At 47.1% G+C, this 21397-nt stretch overlaps 1 protein-coding gene across 2 annotated transcripts in view; it reads right to left on the bottom strand.

Annotated features, from left to right (window-relative positions):
• The window catches only part of SLC30A9 (solute carrier family 30 member 9), a 680727-nt gene that overhangs the window by 237570 nt on the left and 421760 nt on the right, over positions 1–21397 (bottom strand). For both annotated transcript variants that reach the window (XM_078678253.1, XM_078678252.1), the window contains exon 14: positions 6697–6804. In XM_078678253.1, coding sequence (XP_078534379.1) covers positions 6697–6804 — 108 coding nt within the window. The remainder of the gene's footprint in view (positions 1–6696; positions 6805–21397) is intronic.

The following is a 21397-nucleotide window of genomic DNA, read 5'->3' on the forward strand; positions in this document are numbered from 1 at the left end:
TCGTTAGTGCGATCTTGGTGCACACTTAAGTGAAGAGGGAAAATTGCAGTGAGCAGCACGTTAGAGGATGGAGTTTTCTGATCCGGATAAGAATGTTAGGAAAGTCGATTTTAAATAAGAATGTGTATTTTGGTCCGTAGCAAATGTTTTTTAATAATGTGTTTTCTAATGCTTTTGAATATCACGTTAGCTTGTGTGGGTTGGGTTTTCTATGCCACACAATTGCCGCTTACATCCACCTCCCAACCTACTCTTTCTTTTTCTACTGTTTCTCCACATGAGTTTCATACTTTGCCTGAACATGAACAGACACGAAGATCAGAATTTGTGAACAACTCGTTTATACAGATGTTGCATCAGCATCAGCTACTCATAAATACCACAAATTGTTGGGTGTGTGGTCTTATGCCACATACGACAGATAAGGGAATGCCATATTTGGTTTTGCCTTTTTCGCCTAATGGGTCAGTGTGGGCACTCCAATCAATGTTTATCTATGCAAATGAAGCCTCTCCAGTACGTTCTGTTAAAGACAATGCGAGTAATAATGCCTTGATACGGGGAATAGTTGATATGATTAGAGATATTGACGCGTATAACGCTATCCCCAAAGATGAGGTACGAGCATATGTCGGTTGGACTAAGACAACATATAGTGTTAGTCTGACGGAGAATGAGAGACAGCGAAGATCTCCTCCCATTTGGATTGTACCCCACAAAGGTCATCTTTGTCTGCAAGGTAATGGTCAGAATCCGAGAGCTCAGCTTGGTAAGAGTGTGTGCGTTCACACATACGTTTATACGTCCCACAAATCTCCTCCGTTCGTGCCAGCCAAAGGCACGTATTTTGTTTGTTACGACAGAGCATATACATGGTTGCCGTCTGATTTTTCGGGCACATGTTATGTAGCGTTTTTGCTTCCCCCTACGTACACTGCTGCTTTCAACTACCATAAGACAAGATTTGGTAGAGGTATTATCGATGCAAAAGATACTGTCGCACAAGAAGTTGGAGACTTCTTTAAGGGTTTCCTGCCCTTTTGGGGTCCTATGGCTAATAGTAGGAATATTCGTCAGCTTACGAGAGTGGTTGAGGCCACTATAAATGAGACTGCAGGTGCACTTAGCAATATTACGGCTGAGCTTCAAGCGGATCGCCTTATGACATTACAGAACCGCTTTGTTTTGGATATTATACTAGCAGATAGAGGTGGGGTATGTAAATTGATCGGATCTAGTTGCTGTGTTTTCATACCAGATAATGCCCAGACGGTGTACCAAGCTATCCAGAAGTTGCATAAGTCTGCTGAATCTATACATGTAGACGAAGGTAACTGGTCGTTAATGGGATGGTTTTGGGAATTGCTGTCCAAATGGGGATGGAAGATTCTGATGTTTCTTGGTATGGTTTTAGCGATCCTTTTCTCGTGTTGCTTATGCATCCAGTGTGGTCCCGCCATTTGTGGCCTTTGTGCTACGATCTGTGTGAGACGACCCGTCTCGAGAGAAGCGAAGGATAATAAGATGATGTTACAGCAACACCTTGATGATCTGATGAGAATAGATATAGACCTGGATTCAGATTGACGTGAGTTTAGGTCATTGCCTACGTAATGGCAAAAGGAGGGTCTGAGGTTCCGTGGTTTTTGGAACCGGACTCCATTTTGTTTTACGTTGTTTGCGACGCCATTTTGTGTTGCCCTCACGTAGGCCATAGGGATAAACGAACGAACGAAGTTGCATGGGCCTCGTTGTCCATGTAAAGTTTAACGTGGGCCTTTTCGACTTACGAGTGAACTGTAAGATACTGACCCCTTCACCTGAAACTGACCCTTTCTACGAAACCAGTTTCTTTAGCTTAGCTTGTCTATAATTGCGATCATTGTTCAGGATATAGTTAGCCCTTTACTTTTTTGCATATATCTTATCCTACACTACATCTGAATTGCTCTTTTCTTTATGTCTTTTCATTACATGGGTAGTGCTTTCAATTATGGGTTTGTCCGGCTTTTGGTAATCGCATTTGGGACAGTCCTAATAATTAACTTGTGGGGTTGGTGCAATGTAAAGTGAGCTTTTTGGAATGTGATAATGTATAGTAATGTGTTTCTATTGGTCAGAATTTGCCGCAATGGGTGTGCATTCGTAATGAATTAGAACCACCTAGAAGTATTCCGTGTCTCTGTTGGCCAGAACAGGGGAATCCGAAGACATTGGGCTTGTCCCTGGCGCCGCCGGTTCTGATTGACCCGGTTCTTCAGTACTCTGCAGCACACATCACTGAGCTCTGCACAGCCACAGGGGCCAAGTTGACAGACACCGCTGATATATGGGACGAATTCCTGTCCTATTATGAGCAATTATACACTTCCAAACATGATGGCTCACCCGCAGAGCGCGAGGGGTACTTTGAGGAAATCGCATTAGTGTATTTAGACAAATATATGCAGGAGTTCCTTGCTGAACCTTTGTCCAAGGATGAAATACTTGACGCAATAGACACACTTAATGGCTCTACTGCCCTTGGTCTGGACCGGTTTACAGACGACTTCTACAAACGATATAAGGACATCTTAGCTCCTAGAATCATTGAGGTCTAGCATGAAGCTTTGGAATGGAACCAATTGCCTCCCACCCTGAGGGAAGCGGCTATCATATTATTACCAAATCCCGGCAAAGACCCTTGGCAATGTGGATCGTATAGACCAATATCGCTGTTGAATTTCGATTATAAGATATTGGCGAAATCGATCGCGATCCGTCTTGCATTATTGTTGGACAAAATTATCTCCCCCTGCTCAATCGGGTTTTGTGCCCCACCGTTCCACGTCTCTCAATCTATGCACTCTTTTTGCTGTCCTCCATAGACTCAACCCTGATGTCCCCGCTGCAGCGGTCCTGCTGGACGCAGAGAAAGCATTTGACTCCTTGGAGTGGCCTTTCTTCTGGACGGTAATGAGAAGGTTGGGTATGCCCTTTGGGTTTATCAAGCTTACGGCGCTGCTATATTCTGGCCACACCGCCAGGCTGTGCTTAACCAGTACTCTTTCTCGCTCCTTCACATTGTCCCAAGGCACAAGACAGGGCAGCCCTCTGTCTCCGTTTTTATCCTGCCCATGGACCCCCTAGTCTGGCATTTTCAAGAACCCCACCTACACAGGGGAATCCAATTTAATACAGGACCACTATTGGTATCTCTTTAGGCGGATTATATTATTTTATATGTCCAAGACCCTCGACATAACTTAGACCCGCTTATCTGTGAAGTCATTCGATTTGGGGGGTCCACGGGCCTTGGTATAAAATGGCACAAGTCTGTAATTTTTCCTCTCACACCGGGTACGGCCCAGTGGGAAACGGAGTTCCCCTTGACTGGGGGCATAGAGTCAGTCAAGTATCTGGGCATCAACATCCACTTAGACACCGCTGAGATCATTCTCTCCAATTATGGAACGGCGATACACTTGGTGGAACAGCAGGTAGAACGCTGGCTCAGACTCCCACTTGTGCTAGCTGGATGAGTCGCACTGATTAAAATGATGGTGCTCCCAAAATTTCTCAATAATATACCAATTCCACTCCCTAATGATTTTTCACGCACCATTAACATACTCCTCATCCGGCTCGCCTGGGGGGGGGGGGGGGCAAATGCCCCAGAGTTAGATGGGAGGTTATGACGCTGCCTTATCATAGAGGCGGCATGGGGGTACCTAATCTCCAGCTGTACTATTTGGTAGCCCAGTGCAGTTCTGCATACGCTTGGTTTCACTGTGATGCCAGGATCCCGTATCTGCGACCTGAGGCTGACCTACTCTTACCGGATACCATGAACACAGTCCTGCCCCTGTGTTTGCCCCGGGACCCATGGGATATCCAGACAGTCTTCACCACCAGCTGGGAATGGCTTAAATTGGTTCGGCGGATGGGATCCCCGACTTTTCAGTCTCCGAGCCTGCCGCTTCCCAACCAACGCTGGTTCCCTCTTACCGGGGAAAGAATGGTTCAGCGTACCCTGACCATATTTGGCATTTACACCGTGGGCGCTCTTTACATCAAAAGGTCAGGCCTTGTCTACCTCCGATACAACTGCATTCCCTGGCGCATCGTTCATGGACAAGTTCGTACTCGCCCGCATCCACTCCGCTGTGCTCGCCAAGATCCCTGGATTCCCCGTGGAACCCAGTCCGTTTCTGCCATTATTGATAGTTCTCGACAATGACACGGGCACGCGCCTAATCTCTAAATTGTACAGGTCATGCGCAGCAGAGATCCCAATCAAGAACTCCGCAATCCGCAATGCTTGGGAGACGGACTTAGGGCATCCCATCACAGACGACCAGTGGGAAGCCTGTTGCCAACAGATTAGGACAATCCCCTTAAACAGCCGCCATAAACTCCTTCACTATAAATTCCTTAGGAGAATATACATTACAGCTGAAAAATCACATAGAATAGACCCAGGCAGGCCACACCACTGCCTGAAATGCAAGTCCCCGCATGCTGATTCCGTACACCTCACCTGGACATGCAGTGCGGTCAGCAATTACTGGACTGCCATACACCGCACACTAGGGGAAATGGTGGGTCTTGAACTGATCCCAACCTCAGAGGTGGCTCTGATGGGCTCTGTCACAAATATCCCAAAACCAGTCCGGAAGTTCACAGCAATAAGTCTCTTATTGGCTAAACAGGAAATTGCTTTAAAATGGGGGAGCAAAGCTGCACCACGACACAGGGATTGGCTCACGAGCCTCGCCTTCTGTAACCTCAACTATGACTTATTTGCCTCCACCCTCCCTGGACGTCTCGTCCACGTGACATTTGGGGCCCCCTTAAACAGTATAACATGACAGCACACTCACAACGTTCTGCACACTTGAGTGGCAGCTTGGTCCCGTCTGGAAAAGGCTGATGACCTGTTCCGTGAAGCTTCTTGGATCAATGAATCCACCACATGGCACTTTAACAACTATACCCACCAGGAGCAATCAAAACACATGTTACAATGCGGTTTATTGGGAACCATGGTGTTGTATGCCTTAGGAATGTTTGACTGCACCCTTTGTCGCGATTTGCACACTGTGGGGGAAGGTTTGGGTATATTGATAGTCAATTATCTTTTTTTTATTTGTTCCTTTTCTCGATAAGTGCATTCTTTATCATGTCATTATATCGGAATCTGTAGATTACTGTGTATTATATACTGAACATGGTAAATAAAGTTTTTAAAAAAATAGTGCAGGGCGTAACTAAATTGACATTTTATTATAAAGGATATTAGCACTTTTTCCAGAAGAAGGGATGGTGACAGGGTCAGTGAGGAATCTGCAGGCAGAAAGAGTTTCCACCAGAAAGATAGTTACTGAGGTAAGTAACTTTTTCTATCTGGAGATTCCTCACTGGTGAATACATTCCCAAGCAATAACCGGAAGGAAGAACGATAAGACTAAGAAATCTTTGAAATCTTGGAGCACAAAACAGGTAAAGAGACCTTCTTGTAAAGGTATTGACAGATGATCACGTATCTGCCTGCATTTGTCTGCCACAGGCACACCTTCAGCTAAGGCTGCAGTGGAAGATTTGGTTCTGGGGTGATAAGGGTTGATTACCTTATGTGATTCTTTATTAGCCAATGCCTAACTAATTATATTACAAAGGATAATCCATCTAGAGATTGTCTGTTTCGTAAACACTTTACCCATTTTACAGCCAGTATACCCAATGAAGAGCTGGTCCTCCTATCTAATGTCTTTCATGCGTTTGATGTAGAAACTGGTGACTCCTCTAGGGTCCAGCCAGTGCAGTTGTTCTTTCTTAGAAAGATGTGTAGGTGCATTGCATGTTGATGGATTGCTCAAGATAGAATGAGGACACCACTATTGGCAGGAAAGCAGTCTTAGTTCTCAGCACCAGCTGGCCTAGGAAGAAACACATGAATGGGGGGATTAACAGAAAGGGTTTAAAGCTTGTGCACACGATGAGGTGAAATAATGGCCACTAAGTACACTGTCTTGAACCACAATGAATTCTTTAGTCTCCTCTTGAGTAATTATTTCAATCAAATCCATCTGGACTTGCCAAAAATTCTGACAGGCAGACCTTAGTTGATCCAAAATGCAACAAAGCACCTTGCTAAAAGTGAATGTAGAGCGAATCAAATTCTAAGGCTTACGCTTGGCGCATATGGCAATATACTAACCCCAGCCAGCCGTCCTGGAATGCACATTCATGTACTAAATTCAGTTGGAACTTATACTCAGTAATAGGTATGAGTCTTATGGTCCCTAAGACCAAAAGAAGTGATTACGTTTTGGGATGCTCTTTAAAAACATCTTCACAGTAATTTAAAACCATCATACATTATGTTGAGTGATGAAAAACTGGTTACGCCCTCAATAGTCCGCATTACGATTCACTTTTACACTGTAAAAACGCCATGGGGCTATAGTGCGCGACAAAACATTACAAATACAATAATGATACCAGAAATAATTATTACCAAAGAGAAGAATTGAAGTGGAGTAATAAAATAGGGACCACTGTTTATGAAACAGCCATGCGCACATCTACAATGCAAGGTTTGGGTCTCCGACTAGCAGATAGTCTCCAACAAGCTAATAATAGGAAAGCAGCTGAATGAAACCGAAATGTAAGGATAATGGTACAGGCTTTTAAAGGTATTTTGTGCAGGTTTACCTGTGAGTGATGTCAATCCCATGCAAGATGCAGCTATGATCACTCCAATAACAGCTGCGGCATCCTCTAGCAATACAACATTTGTACTGGGATCACAGGATAGCATCACTGAAGAAAGATTAAAGCAGTTAAATCCAGTCCCAAAAGTGATGGCTATTTATTTTATTTGTTCAAGTTTTTATTATAAAGCATAAACTGAGTACTGAGACATGAATAGTGTACTGTAAATAAAATTCAATAGTGCAACGCGATTCACAGTAAAACAGGGCAACACTAATACAATCAGTGAAACATCAAACCCCAAGAGATTCATAAGACAAAGCATTTTATCAGTTCGACTGTCCATTTATGGGAGGAATGCCATAAATCTGGGATTCTATGAGTATTGGAGCATGATGCTAAGTCAGAGGTTAACCATTCTTAAGACAGTTGCGCTCCCAAGTAGGCCTGGTTCAAAGAGGACTAATAGGCAACCTACCATAATGGAGTTACTGTCTAAACAATAGAAGACCACATATGGGAAAAACGTGAGGTGGTGTGAATAGTTAGATAAATCTCACAGGATGAAGTTAATGCGCTTACAACTGTCATTTCATATTTCTCAAAGTCAAAGAAGACTGCTTGAATACAGAGCCTAGCGACATAGGTGAGGCAATGATAGTAACCTCCTCAAAATTCAAAGGTGTAAACCACGACTGAACCCACTGGTTTGTCAATATTTGCTGAAAAAAATATATTTCGGTAGTGCTTAGGTAGTAATTCAAACATACTATTCAACAATCAAGACTCATTGACAGAAAGTAATCCCACAGGTGGAGGGAGGTGATCAGGGAAGGCACATCAAGATAAAGTTGGAAATCATCAGTCACGAAAATAGACAAACCAGGAAATGCCACAATGTCTTTGCCTACTTCAAAAATGGGAAATGTCCCATACGTTCTACTCTATCAAAAGCCAGGATGAGGTCTGAAATCACAAAGAGACATATGGCTGCACCATCCATTCAAGACAGTTACCACAAAGAGCAACACCTGTGTATGGCTGTGTCAGTACTACACCAAGGCTAAAAGCCACATTTATAGTCCTATAAAAGATGACTGAGCGGCAAAGTCGCAGTTTTTTCAATAGTTGTCTTAACAAAAAGAAGCCAACCAGGAATTCACTATTGGTGAATTGATACTAAGTTTTCATTTAAAACCTAATCAGTTTTAGGCACTTACCTGACAAGCCATTTAACAATGATTAATTCGTTCAGAGTATTTTTTGTGAAATGTGGCAATAGTGTATCATTTCACTATCTATAATTGACAGAGCTAGTAAAAAGAAATAACTACATTAAATGCCATAAATAAAAGAACAAACTTTAAATAGGAGCGTGGTGACATGTAAGGTAATTACTTCTTGATCACAGGTAAATCAGCCTCCGTCTTAATATGTGCTGTTTTCTTGCACTCAGAAGTTTTCTTTTGGCAACACATCTCAAAGTAAACAAGCATTGGCAAAGCTAAACGGTCTCGCCTATGCAATGTGCTTTAGCCAGGCTGCACACCAGTGTGGCTGCTGTTCAAAATGGCGAAAAGTTAGTGACAGAGAGGAGAGTGGTGGGGATTTTCGTAGAGTGAAATGGTGAAGAGTGAAATGGTGAAGAGTGGAATGGTGAAGAGTGGAATGGCGAAGAGTGGAATGGCAGAGAGTGTTGGATTCTGGAGTTCCTAAGAATGGCATAAATTGAAGTGGAGTACAGTGGACTGGTGTAGAGTGCATTGGTGTAGAGTGTTGCAGAGTATAGTGGCATAGATTGCAGTGGCAGTGAGTACAGTGGAACTGAATTTAGTGGCATACAATGCAGCATCCTAGAATGCAGTGGCGTTGATTAGAGTGGTGCATAGTGGAGTGGAGTGGTGCATAGTGGAGCAGGGTGGAGTAGAGTGGCGCACAGAGCAGAGTGGCATAGAGTGTAGTGGTGCACTGTGGAGTGGCGTAGAGCTGAGTGATGCAGAGAGCAGTGGCACAGAATACAGTCGAGTGGTATAGTGTGCAGTGGCGTAAAATGCAGAGTAGAGTCGAATAGCATAGAGTGCAGTGGGATGGAGTGGTGCATAGCCGTGTAGCATAGATTGGTGTAGAGTATAGTGCTGTCGAGTGGAGTAGTGCAGAGCAGCGGAGAGTGCAGTGTTCCAGAGAACAGTGTCAGAGTAGAGTGGTGTAGAGTGGAGTAGAGAGCAGTGGCGCAGGGTACAGTGATGCAGAGCAGAGGGCAGTTATGTAGTGTGCACTGATACAGAGTGCAAAGGTTAAGAGTAGAATAGCATAGAGTGCAGTGACATAGAATGGAGTGGCGCAGAGTGGCATAGAGTGCAGTGGCGTTGAGTAGGTTGTTTCAGAGTAGATTGAAGTGGTGTAGAGTGGAGTGATGCAGGGTAGAGTGTAGTTGCGTAGAGTTGCATAGAGTATAAAGGCGTAGAGTAAAGTAGCCTAGAGTGCAGTGGCATAGAGTGCCATGGCGCTGAGTAGATCACAGTGCCATACAGGGAATTGGCATCTTGTGCAGGGGCACAGAATTGAGTGTTACAGAGTACAGTGCATTGACGTGGAGTGTATTGGCATAGAGTGCAGTGGCAAAGAGTGCAATGTTGCAGAGTGGCGCAGAGTACAAATAGGTATAGTTAAATTGTGCAGAGTAGATTGGTGTGGCCTAGACTGTAGTGGTGTAGAGAGCATAGGAGAAGAGTGCAGAGGTTTAGAGTAGAGTGACAAAGAGTGCATTGGCATAGAGCACAGTGGTACAGGCTAGCATAGAGAGGCGTAGAGCGAAGTGATGCAGAGTGGTGTAAAGTGGAGTGGTGCAGAGTAGAGTGCAGAGGTGTGGAGTATTGCAGAGTAGAGTGAAGTGGCATACAGTGGATTATTCATGGTTTGGTAGCATACTGCCATTACAGGCAACACATTTCCAATTGAAATTACCATTACATTTGCACAGACATACAGTTTTTCTAATAAAACTACACGGTGCACAGATGAAAATATGTGGAAATGGAATCACCTAGTGTAATTTTGATATATTCTGATATACTTAAGAGTTCATTTAAATGTACTCATGTGATATAAAAAAATATCTTTCTTACCCCCAGAGTCCTGCAAAATTGTCTCCTAAATACTCTCGCTTTAAAGTCAGAAAAAAAAGTAAACAAGAGCCTTTGGAAACAGCGCCTCGGTCTTTGAATGCTCAGCAAATGTGACGAGAGGCGAAAGATTTACTGCCCTGTTTACAGAAAATGAGTTCATGGAAGAAGACAGTAAACACAATAAAGGCAACGGGAGGGACGAACTGAACCCGGACAGCCTAAAGCAACTAAAGCCAGAACTAGAAAGCTAGAAAACGTTCATTCCAAACCAAAAACTCCAAAACCACCAACGGGTGGAATGCATTTGTAAGTAAACTTTCTGAAGGTTCCCAAGATGTCTATATCAAACCAGACAGCTGTGCTGTCTGGCAGGCTGCGACCAAAAACGAAACTGTAAGAAACTGCAATATTAGTTTGGGGGAGGAGGATAAAAGCCTACCTCAAATAATAGTCACAATCCTTTTTTAGGGTGAACTACTAAAGTCACTAAATTAAACCTGTGCTTATCTCTCTGGTAGCTTGGCACCCGGGCTTAACTTAATGGCAATGTGTAAAGTATTTATGTAGCAATCATACAGTAATAAAGTGAATACACAGCAAAAAAAAATCCAAAACCAATTTAGAAAAATCGAGATTATTATAATCAATAAAGTGAAACCAAGATGACAAAAATCTAAAAGGTAGAAACGGAGATATACATTTTTAAAGTCTAAATTACAAATAGATCCAAAAAAACGCAAAGTGCCAACCAGGAGAATCTGGTCATGCTAGACCGGGCCAAAGTTAAATGTTCAGGCCAGCTGCAATGAAGTGCGGGCAGGATACAGGGACCAGGTTAGTTTTGGTGGAAAGTTTACCTTCTGGCTTAGAAATATTTATGGAAGTTAAGTGGTTGTGGATAAGTTGTTGGAAGGACACGCTGCAAGCTGGATCCGAAGTGGGGCCTAAAGACGGCGGATTGATGAAGAGCAGGTTTCCGGGTGAAGTTGACAAACTGGAAAGTTTCAAGCGGGCAACGTCTGTGCCCAGGGAGGCCTTGACATCTGCCTGCTTCGGTCTCTTTCAAGCCCTCTACGTTCGCATTTAGAAACTTTTCGGGAAGTTGGATTTTCTTCATCAGGGCAAACCACAAAGTTGAGGGTAACCAGCAGTTTAACGGCTTCAGCATTGGTAGTGATCCCAGTCTCCAGGCAGAAAGTTGGCAAAAATGTTCTATGTCTCACTTATTGCAGCCTGGAGACATGAGAAAACTAACACAAGCCCAAAGGGACACTACTTGGGGGTTAGGACGGACTTTAACAGAGGGCATCAGGTAGATCCAAGGCAGGTCCAGATGGAACTGGTTAACTGGGCAGTTGTAGGGAGAGAGGCCTCTGAAAGCTTAGGTCCCAGTAGCTTAAGATATGAGTCAAATGACCCTTGGAATCACTTCAGATGTCCGGGGTTCAAGGCAAGCAGGTCCAGCCTTCCTTCACTTTCTTCAGACAGCAGATTTCTGATTCTTCACATGCCCAGGAGTGTTCTAAACAGATGCCTGTGGAAGCAACTTTTATGGGTGGAGGGCAATCCTTTATTCATCCCCTTAACCAGTTTTGGTCAGACCCTCGCCTCCTGCTGGATGTATGACCGAACCCTGCATGCATTTACCACCAATGCCTTTACAGTGCAGTCGCTACTCCAAATGTGATGTTACCATGTGCTCCTTTACGCTGCAAGTCATTACAATGACTTGCTTCAGGGGGCACTGGACTTTGGAGCAGTATAATTTACTATTTCAACTACAGTCTACGCAAAAGTAGGTAAGGGTTTGGACTTAAAATCCAACACCAGTCCAACAGCTTGTGCCATAAACTACTTGTCGTAATGACTTGTGGGGTAAAGGAACGTGTTGTAACATCACAGTCTGGGTAGTAACTGTGTTGAGAAGGCACGTTGTGGTTTTGACTATACAGTAAAGGATGTTTCCCCTCTTACTGGATTTGGAGCCAGCGTGACTAGAGATACAAGGGAGGCAAGTCCTGGGTGTGAGTTTTATCTGCCATTGACAAAGAAGACAATTTAGGTTACAGGCAAGCTGGACTACAGAACCCCCCCTAGCACTGGACCAACAAAAAACTCACCAGAAGGCTGCAAACCATTTAGTATCCGGCAGCCAGTCTCACTCTCAACTTCCCACACCACACCTGAAGGAGCTACACTGGCTACTCACACAAAATGAATGAATGAAATGAAAAGACCATATGTTAAGCGCAATAGCTACCCTCAGGCGTCGTAGCGCTACAGACAATGCGTCCAAGCGAACAGTAGGATTTTTATTCAGGGTTTATTAAAAAGCAGGGTTTTTAACTGTTTACGGAAGGAGAGTAAATTGGGCTTTGAGCGCAGATGTAAGGGAAGGGAGTTCCAGACTTTGGCAGAGTTGTAAGAAAACGAACGTCCCCCACATCTGGCTCTTCTAATCCTGGGCACAGTGGCGAGGTGAGAGAATGCTGACCTAAGCTGTCTGTTCGGGTTGTAGAGGATGACCAATGAGTGATTGATGACTGCGCCTGTTTTCCAAAAGGCTCGGTGGGTGATGCACAGGGCCTTAAATTCAATTCTTTTTCGGACTGAGAGTCAGTGGAGGCTCCTTAGTCCGGTTTTAACTGGGAGTCGGCGGGGGATATGGAGGAGTGTTCGGGCTGCACAATTTTGGATAATCTGGAGCTAACGCAGGGTGGTTTGGGGGCCCCTAGGTAGGGCATTCCCAAAAAGGGGAACAGACATACTCTTGTTGCAAGAAACGCACTTGCTTGGTACTAAAGTGCTATGCCTCCAGCTAAATGGATTCACACATGCATACCACTCGGGGTTCACAAGGGGATCATGAGGGGTGGCAGTCCTCATACATCGTAGGGTTCCTTTTGCTCATAAACGCACGTGGACTGATGCGCAGGGTAGATTTATATTTGTGCAGGGAGAGATTGGGGGAGACACTGTACTCTTTGGCAGCGTATACGCCCCACCACCTTTGCAGTGGCCCCTGGTAGAGAGGCTGCTGTACCTTTGGGTGGACATGCCCACTGCCCTGTCCATTGTGGGAGGAGATTGGAATGATGTCATGGACGTCTCGTGTGATCGATGGCGAAGTGCTGCTGGCGTTCAGGAAGCGGTGGGGAAGGAAGGTTCGGCTACTAGATTGCGGGCCTTGGTTACGGGTCTAGATTGGGTGGACACTTGGAGGTACAAGCATGGGTCACGTAGGGACTTTACATATTTCTCCACAGCGCGGGACTCCTTCTCTAGATTGGACTACGTGTTTGCTCCGAGAGTGATGGCTAATAGAGTATTGTCCGCGGAGATCCTGCCACAGGTGCTGTCCGACCACTCGCCGGTTTATGTTATACTTGACACTGGTCGTAGGTACGGTAGACTCCCCGGCGACACTTTGGGAAGCGATGAAGCCACATTACGAGGTGTAGATATCTCATGGTGCGCAGCGGTGCGTAGGGAGAAGCGTAGAGACCTAGTGCGGCGCGAGGTGGACCTGGAGGATTTGGAGCGCAGGGGGCGAGAGGAGGATGGTAGACCAGCCAGGCGGCCGCTGGTATTGGCGCAACAACAATATACTGCGGTGCTGCTAGACCAAGCCCGACAGGCTTGCCTGGCTACATGCAGTCGTATATACCAATGGGGTGACAAGCCCTGCAAGATGCTACATCGCCTGTGTCAGGGCATTATGCATGCCCAGCCATTGCCCCGGATAGTGAGCCCAGATGGGGAGCCAATCTTAGAACCTGCTGCGATTGCCGGAAGCTTTGCTACCTACTATGAGTCATTGTACGCGCCCCGGGAGTGCTTAGAGGCAGAGGTCGTACAACGGTTTATTGATGACCTCCCACCGAGGGCTGTCTCAGACGAGGCCCGCGAGGAATTAGACCGCCCCCTGACGGATGATGAGTTGGCCACGGCACTGGGCGAATTGAACCCGGGTAAGGCGCCGGGACCTAACTGGTTCCCTGGCGAGTTCTTTCGGCGCATCGCGACGCAGCTGAGTCCTCATTTTCGCCCAGTCATAGAAGAAGCGCGCGCGAGTGGTACGCTGCCCCCGGACTGGCGGCATGCGGATGTGGTGGTGTTCCTGAAGCCGGGGTGGCTTCCGGAGAGTCACGCGTCCTACCGCCCAATCTCTTTGCTAAACACTGAGGCCAAGATAATGGCTAAGGCCCTCGCCAATAGACTTAAACCACACATTACGGAACTAGTTCATCGGGACCAGGCGGGCTTTATGCCACAGTGTTTCACTCGCCATAATATTAGACGGGCCCATATCAGTGTGGCGAAGATTGGGTGAGCAGGCGGCGCTGTTTTTGGCGGAAATGGATAGGGCGTTTGACTCCCTTAGCTGGACGTACTTGTTTGCTCTACTGGGACGCCTGAACCTGGGCCCTCGCTTCCTGGCATATGTACGGCTCCTATACACGGATCTCACTGCCGCGGTGCGGGTGGGGGAGGGGGGGTATCCCGCTCCTTCCAGATCAGGCGTGGGACGAGGCAGGGCTGCCCCCTCTCTCCATATCTTTTTGCACTCGCTATGGTACCCCTCGCGGCGTGGGTGCTAATTGACGCTCAGCTTGAGGGATTTCGGTGGTCGGCTGACCTAACTGATAGAATAGCCCTATACGCCGACGATGTGTTGTTTTTCCTCACTGACCTGGGGCGATCGGGCCCCGTCTCTTGCAAATCCTACAAATCTTTGGCAAAACCTTAGGTCTATATATGAATCCAGGGAAATCTACACTCTGGATACTGGGAGGCCCGCAGCCGGTGGGGGATTGGGCGCGGGGGCTCCAGCTGGCGTGAAGTGCCTGGGAGTATTTTTATCTGAGGACGCGACCATAGCCCGAGAGCGTAACATTACCCCGGTCTGGGAGCGCACTCGTGAAGACCTGAAGGTGTGGTCTAGGATGCCGCTCTCTATACTTGGTAGATCGGCCATCTTTAAGATGGTGGCGCTCCCGCGCCTGATATACCAACTGCAAAATCATCCAGTGTTGGTTTCACTCGGCTGGTTCCGGCGCCTCAACTCGGCACTGAGTGGGTTCTTGTGGGAGGGGGCGCCGTACGTGTTGCCCTGCGAACTTGCTTCCGGTCGACGTACACTGGGGGCTTGGCCACATCAGATGTCCTATCGTATTACCAGGCGTCCCACCTTTTGGTATTAAATGACTGGTGGTATGCAGACAGGAGCGACCCCGCATATGCAGTTGAGAGGGCCTTGATGGGCACTGCGTCCGTCCACACACTGCTATACTCAGCACCTCTCAGGAAGTCACTGCCGTCCATCACGCAGGTGGTCTTTCAGATATGGAGGCAGGCTTTTCATAGGATGGGCTGGTGGAATGTTCTTACTCAAGAAACCCCGCTGTGGCGCAATGGTCGGTTGCCCTAGATGGATACCCCGATAGGCTTCCGGGGATGGGATGCGATTGGCATCTCTGCCCTAGGGGACGTTATGTCCGGGTGCGTGCTCAAGTCCTTGGATGATCTACGGGATGAATTCGGGATGCCACGTACCCAATTTTATAAATATCTCCAATTTCGTCATGCCCTAACACCATATATTGCGGGGTTGGAGAGTCTCCCTGAGTTCAGCCCGCTGGAAGCTAAAGTTTTCATGGGGGAGCTGCCCGACAAGAAACTGTCCCGTATCTACCAAACCCTTGTACGACACCACCGACCTGCAACGACTTAAAACTACATGGGAACAGGATATTGGGGAATTGGATGAGGAGGATTGGGTGGAGGCTCTGGAGGGTCCCAGGGGAGCTGCGATTTCAACGCGCCTGCGACTCGTCCAATTCAGGTACCTACATCGTACATACTATACCAGACAGCGCTTGTGGACGGCGGGCTTGGTTGCATCTCCCGATTGTCTTAGGTGTGGATCGGAGGTGGGAGCGTTGATGCATACAGTCTGGGACTGCAGGGTGTTACGGAGATTCTGGAATGGGGTGTTCCAGTGCCTCGATGAGGTTCTGGCCTGGGTGCTTCAGAGGGATCCTAAGCTGGCTCTGCTACACGTCATGGCTGGGGTAGGGGGCAATAGGTATAAGCGCCATTTACTTTTACTGGGACTAACACTAGCAAAGAGAGACATTGCACGATCATGGGGGGCGCCCCGGGCTCCGTCGCTCGTGGCCTGGAAAAATGGGATAGACTTTTGTATGGGGCTGGAGCCACCCATATATGTGGCTAGGGGCTGCCCTCGAAAGCACTTCAAAATCTGGAAGAGGTGGGCGGACTATCGTGGTCTGGAGCTGGATCCGCCACCTGAGGACAATGCCATCCAGCCTCCCTGACAGTTCGACATTCATGATTATACTGCTGGCACATTGGTGCACATGGCACGCGTTATATTTGATGTACATGATACAGGTGGAGCAGGCAGCGGCGCGCGGGGGGGTGCGACTTGCGGGTGAGTGGAAGGGGTTGGAAGGGAGGTTTCATAGTTACACCTTTTGCTTCTTTATAGGAACTGACTGCATTTGTGATTGGTACATTGATAATGGTGATTGTCTCTGGATGTCAGAGCATTGCGTAATATGTGCTTACTATGCAATCAATAAAATCTGTTTAAAAAAAAATAAAAATGGATGTTAAAATCCCCTAGTAGTGTAAAATTAGATGGGCTGCATGCTAGGTTGACTGTAATGGAGGAAAGGGTTTCAAGGAATTGTCCAAAGGTTACGGGTGGCCAATATACAAGTATCCCAGAAAAAGTGCTAGTGGGGGAGAAGTCTATGGCGAAAGAGAGACTTTCGCAGTCTGGTATCAGGTTAGGGGAGCTGCGACACCCATAACAATCTTTATGGATGACTGCTAGACCACCTCCTCTTCCCACTATGCAGTCTCACGTATTATTTGATATCCTTGGGGGAGGGACTGGATGAGATCAGGTTCTGACTCCGTGTTGAGCCAAGTCTCTGCCTGAAACAAAACATCTGGGTTGAGCTCCTCTAAAAGCATGGAGATTTCCATGGTGTGTTTAGGGAGTGACCTGCACTTCAAGAAGTACATGCTTCGCTGATTCTTTTTGGTTGGTGGGGCAGAAAGGAGCTCAAATCCACAGTGCGAGCATGTGGGTTGTTGATCTAATAAGTTGCACGAGAAGCGGCAAGAAGCAGGGGTTTTTCCTCTTAGTTTGTGTAGTGAGTTGGGGCTGTAGCTCCGGACATGGGTGATGAGACAAGCAGGGGTTGTGGCCCCTGGCCTCGGCCGGCCACAGACGGGCTTGCCTTTGGCGTGCCCGCTGCGCGCGTCCTCTGCGCGAGGTGTAGGGTATCTGGTTTTTATGTTGCAGGTTAGGGAAGTGAGCAGCCAATGACGTTGCGCCCTCATCCCCTCTAGCTCGGAAGTGTTTCTAATGAGCCGCGCCTCCCTCCACATCAATCGGGAAAATTCCTGTGGTGTCAGAGGGTGCAAGAGAGCAGGTAAGTGTGATTACTAAAGGGTTCCCTGGGAAAAGCGGCGGTTTTAAAAATAGTAACAGAGTGAGTTTAAAACAATTACCGAATGGGCAGAGTAGCTGTTCTGCTAAGCGAGCGTCCGCATGGCATCAGGTTTTTATGCGGCAGGTTAGGGAAGTGAGCAGCCAATGACGTTGCGCCATCCTCCCCTCTAGTCCGGAAGTGTTTCTAATGAGCCGCTTCTCCCTCCGCATCTATTGGCAAAATTCCTGTGATGGACCGGGGAGTGAACGGGTGCCGGGTGTCGGAGGGTGCAAGAGAGCAGGTAAGTCTGATTACTAAAGGGTTCCCTGTAGCGCAGCTGGGAAAAGCGGCGATTTTAAAAATAGTAACAGAGTGAGTTTAAAGCAATTACCGGATGGGCAGAGTAGCTGTTCTGCTAAGCGTGCGTCCGCTCAACCAGCACAATTAAAATTGCTCTCTCACATTTTTATGGCACTATATAACAGTGGCCCAGTATACTTCAACAATCACATCTGCTTTTAAAAACCTTCCAGACAACTCTGTTTGTCCAGACTCCAACTTGGACACAACCCACGCATACGGAAAACCAGATCTAGCAGTCAAGCCTTCTCCTACATCACTCCTGAAGCACGGAATGACCTACCACTACACATAAGAGTTTCCGTCTTACTTTTGGAATTTTAGAAGAAGCTGAATACCTGGCGTTTTGAGTTATTGCACTCAGCTCAATGTTTGGCAAGATTCACACCTGCTCAGTGCCATGACACCCTTCTGGGTGCTAGTGGGCTCTACGTATCAACATATAACATTAGACAACATCCTCTGCAGCTCAGGAAGGCCATCCTGTCAAGGAAGGAGACGCCCTTCACCACACCCACAGCCTTTGTCCACTGCATGAGAACAATACACATCTCAACACAAGGGAGGCACCAGGGATTAAGTGACAGTTGGACGCAGGGAGGAAAGCCGTTTGGTTTAGGCAGGAAAAGGACAACTTTCTAAAACTGTAATTTCCTAAATACGAATATAACGTCACTAGACCTTTAAGTTAGAGTTTAAAAAACGTTTAAAATGAGTCCTTGAAACATTTTTCTAGCTACTCCGAAACTGAATATAGCACTTATTAAATGTAATAGTCTAAACCAGTGTTAACCTATGGGAGAGCCAGACTTGCCACAGTGAACAAACAACTTTTTTTGGTGGGGAATGTTCATTGTCTGGACACGAAGAACATTAAATATATAAGTTCTACTTATTAAATACCATGCACCCAACCCCAGTGGCCCCAACAGAGTTTGCAGCATCTGTGGGTGTTGCTCAGATGGATTCCATGCATATGCCATCTTGTGTTGGGCATGAAATGGTACAACCATTATTTCTTTTTTGAAGAACCTATTTCGGTTTGGGTGTGTGAATTCTAATACCTCTCCCTGAAAACAACAATGCACAACAAACAACACCGACTCTCTCTTAAATGTTCGTTTTCCTGTTTTGTCTCCATTCTGCTGCACACTGAAGTTCTATCGTTTGCAGTCTCAGTGAGCCAAGGTAGAACTGGCTAATAACACCGACTGTCAGGCAGCTGATCGCGCTAAGCGCTTAAAAGCCCATTTCAATTAACTATCGGCTGCCTCTCACTGTCTCACTGACATGTGACTTACTTGCCACTCAGCAGAGCTAAGGCAACTCAGTTACGGCCCATCCGGCAGCCTCCTCAGTGTCCTGCCTGGCTGCACCACTCGCTCTGCAAATGTGCGGAATACCATTCCAAGCCCAACACGAGATGGCAAATATATGGAATCCATCTGAGCAACACCCACTCATGCTGCAAATTCTGTTTTTATCTCAGTTTTGAGTGTCTGTAGCTGAAGGCTCTGGTGGCTTTCTCACTCAGGAAGAGCGCAGCAGTGCTTTAAATGGGCCGGTACTGCCCGGTACTGAGTACTGGCACTGTTATTTTGAGAGTACCTGCCCTTTTCAAAAGTGGCATAATACTTTTAATTGGTGAGGACCAGCACTTTTCATAAACAAGTAGGTACTCTGGTACAGAGTACTTGCACTTCTGTTTTTCCATTTCAATCGCTGAAGCACAGTCAGTACAAGTAGTCCAAGGACAAATGTGGTAGCTACACCAGGAAGAGGAGAGTCTCAATGTGCTCAGACTGTCACTCAGTTGTTGAAATGTCACTCATTATTACACTGAAATTAGGAAAATGTCACACACTGCAATCTCAAATCTTGGCAGCTATGATGCCATTATACAGCAAGTACAAAACGTCAATTCTTATTCAAGGTCTAACCTCTAATCCTAAACAAGGGGCGACACCTGAAAAGCACGCAAGAACAAATGGCGCCTCGAAAATAGCGGTTACATTTTAAACGAATATTCACCGACAGTGGTGAAAAGGTTTCCTTGACCAAGAGAAGAAAAGCGGTGAGAATTCTTGTTATCAAACCGCAGGCCAAAAGAAGCAAGAGAGACAGCTCACAAGAAAACAATAACAGCTGCAAATTAAGATTGGCAAAGTGCCTCTTTGGATACAGGATTACTGACAGCAGCTACTTTCCCCTCCTGAGGCGGAAGCCGGGAGGTCTCTCCTCTGTACTTTGCGCTATTTAGCGTTTTTATGCTCTTTTAAACTTCGTTTTTTGACGCTTGATTTAATAAGCGTGCAGAGACTCCCTCTGTGCTCCCCTGCGCACCTTTTCCCCCCTCCCTCTGCCCCCGGACCGCTCTTGGCCGAGTACAGACGCCAAGGGCGGGTTTTCCGGTTTTGGCGGCCATATTGGGTGTGGGCTGGTGGGTGACGCGCTCTAGCAGCGCTCAAAAAGGACGGCTATGACTCCGCGCAGCGGACGCGTACAGCGGACGCGCCGGACCTGCGCCGGAGTCGTGCCAGAGTCCTGCCCGTCTGCGCCCGTCCGCGTCACGGAGGCGGAGGGCGGGACGGGGGCTGTTGGATCTAGGCTCTCCTATTCGGCGTCTGATCTTCTGACACTTAGAAAAGGTATGACCTCGTGTCAGGTGGTCTTCCCGGGGCGGTGCAGAGGTAAACGTAGATGTCCTGGGTGTGGATGGCTCCCTGGCAATTCCTCGGCGAGCGGGGCTTTTAGCCCCAAGTCCATTGCTAATTATAAGTGTCTTTTGCTCAATACACGCTCCTTGGGCAGACATGCTCCTGATATTTTTGAGCTGTTAACTAATGAAAAACCTGTCTGTTTAATGCTCACTGAAACATTGTTGGGAGAGTCCTCCAACCCTGATATTGCGACTGCTATCCCTCCTGATTATGTTATTTTCAGACATGATAGACACATCGGGAGGGGTGGCGATTGTTGTCCAGAGATCTGCCACATGTGTGGTCACTCCCATGGCGCCCATCTCCGGTTGTGAGTCCTTGGCTTTTTCTATTGCCCTATCTTCTCATCAATCTTTCTCTGGGCTCCTGGTCTATAGACCTCCAGGTCAGCAAGGGCCCTTCTATGAGGAGTTGCAGGCATTAATTACGGCACTTTGCTTAAAGACAGAACATTGTATTGTTCTCGGGGATTTTAACATACACATGGAGGATGAGTCGGATGGTGAAACGATCAAAATCAAAGATATCACCGCCCCCCCGGGCCTCATTCCCTACTTGTCAGTTCCGACCCATAATAGGGGCCACACGCTAGACCAGGTGTTTTCTACCATCCCTCTGGTTATGGCCAGCCCCATCCCTGTTCTCTGGTCGGACCATTTCCTGATTAGCTTCCAGATTCAGGGTTTTAGCAAACTCCTAGGTGCCATTCCTTATCATTGTAGGCAAACTAGTAGGGCTTACCATCGGGTGACCCCTGAGAGTCTGGCACAGGTCTGTTTGGAGCATCCTTGCCATCTTTCGGGTGATCTTGAGAGGGATCTCGACCTACTACAGAAGTGGCTAGTGGAGCGGCTAGATGATCTCGCTCCTCCTATTGCGCCCCGGACGACTGCTAGGCGGACCTCTGCGCCTTGGTTTACTGAATCTCTTGCATTGTCCAGGCGTAATTGCAAGGTAGCAGAGAGGCTCTGGCGCCAGCAGTATGATCCCGGGGCCAAGGCCGCTTATAGGGCTACTATTAAGA

This window comes from Lissotriton helveticus, chromosome 2_2 (genome assembly GCF_964261635.1).
Source record: "Lissotriton helveticus chromosome 2_2, aLisHel1.1, whole genome shotgun sequence".
NCBI lineage: Eukaryota > Metazoa > Chordata > Amphibia > Caudata > Salamandridae > Lissotriton > Lissotriton helveticus.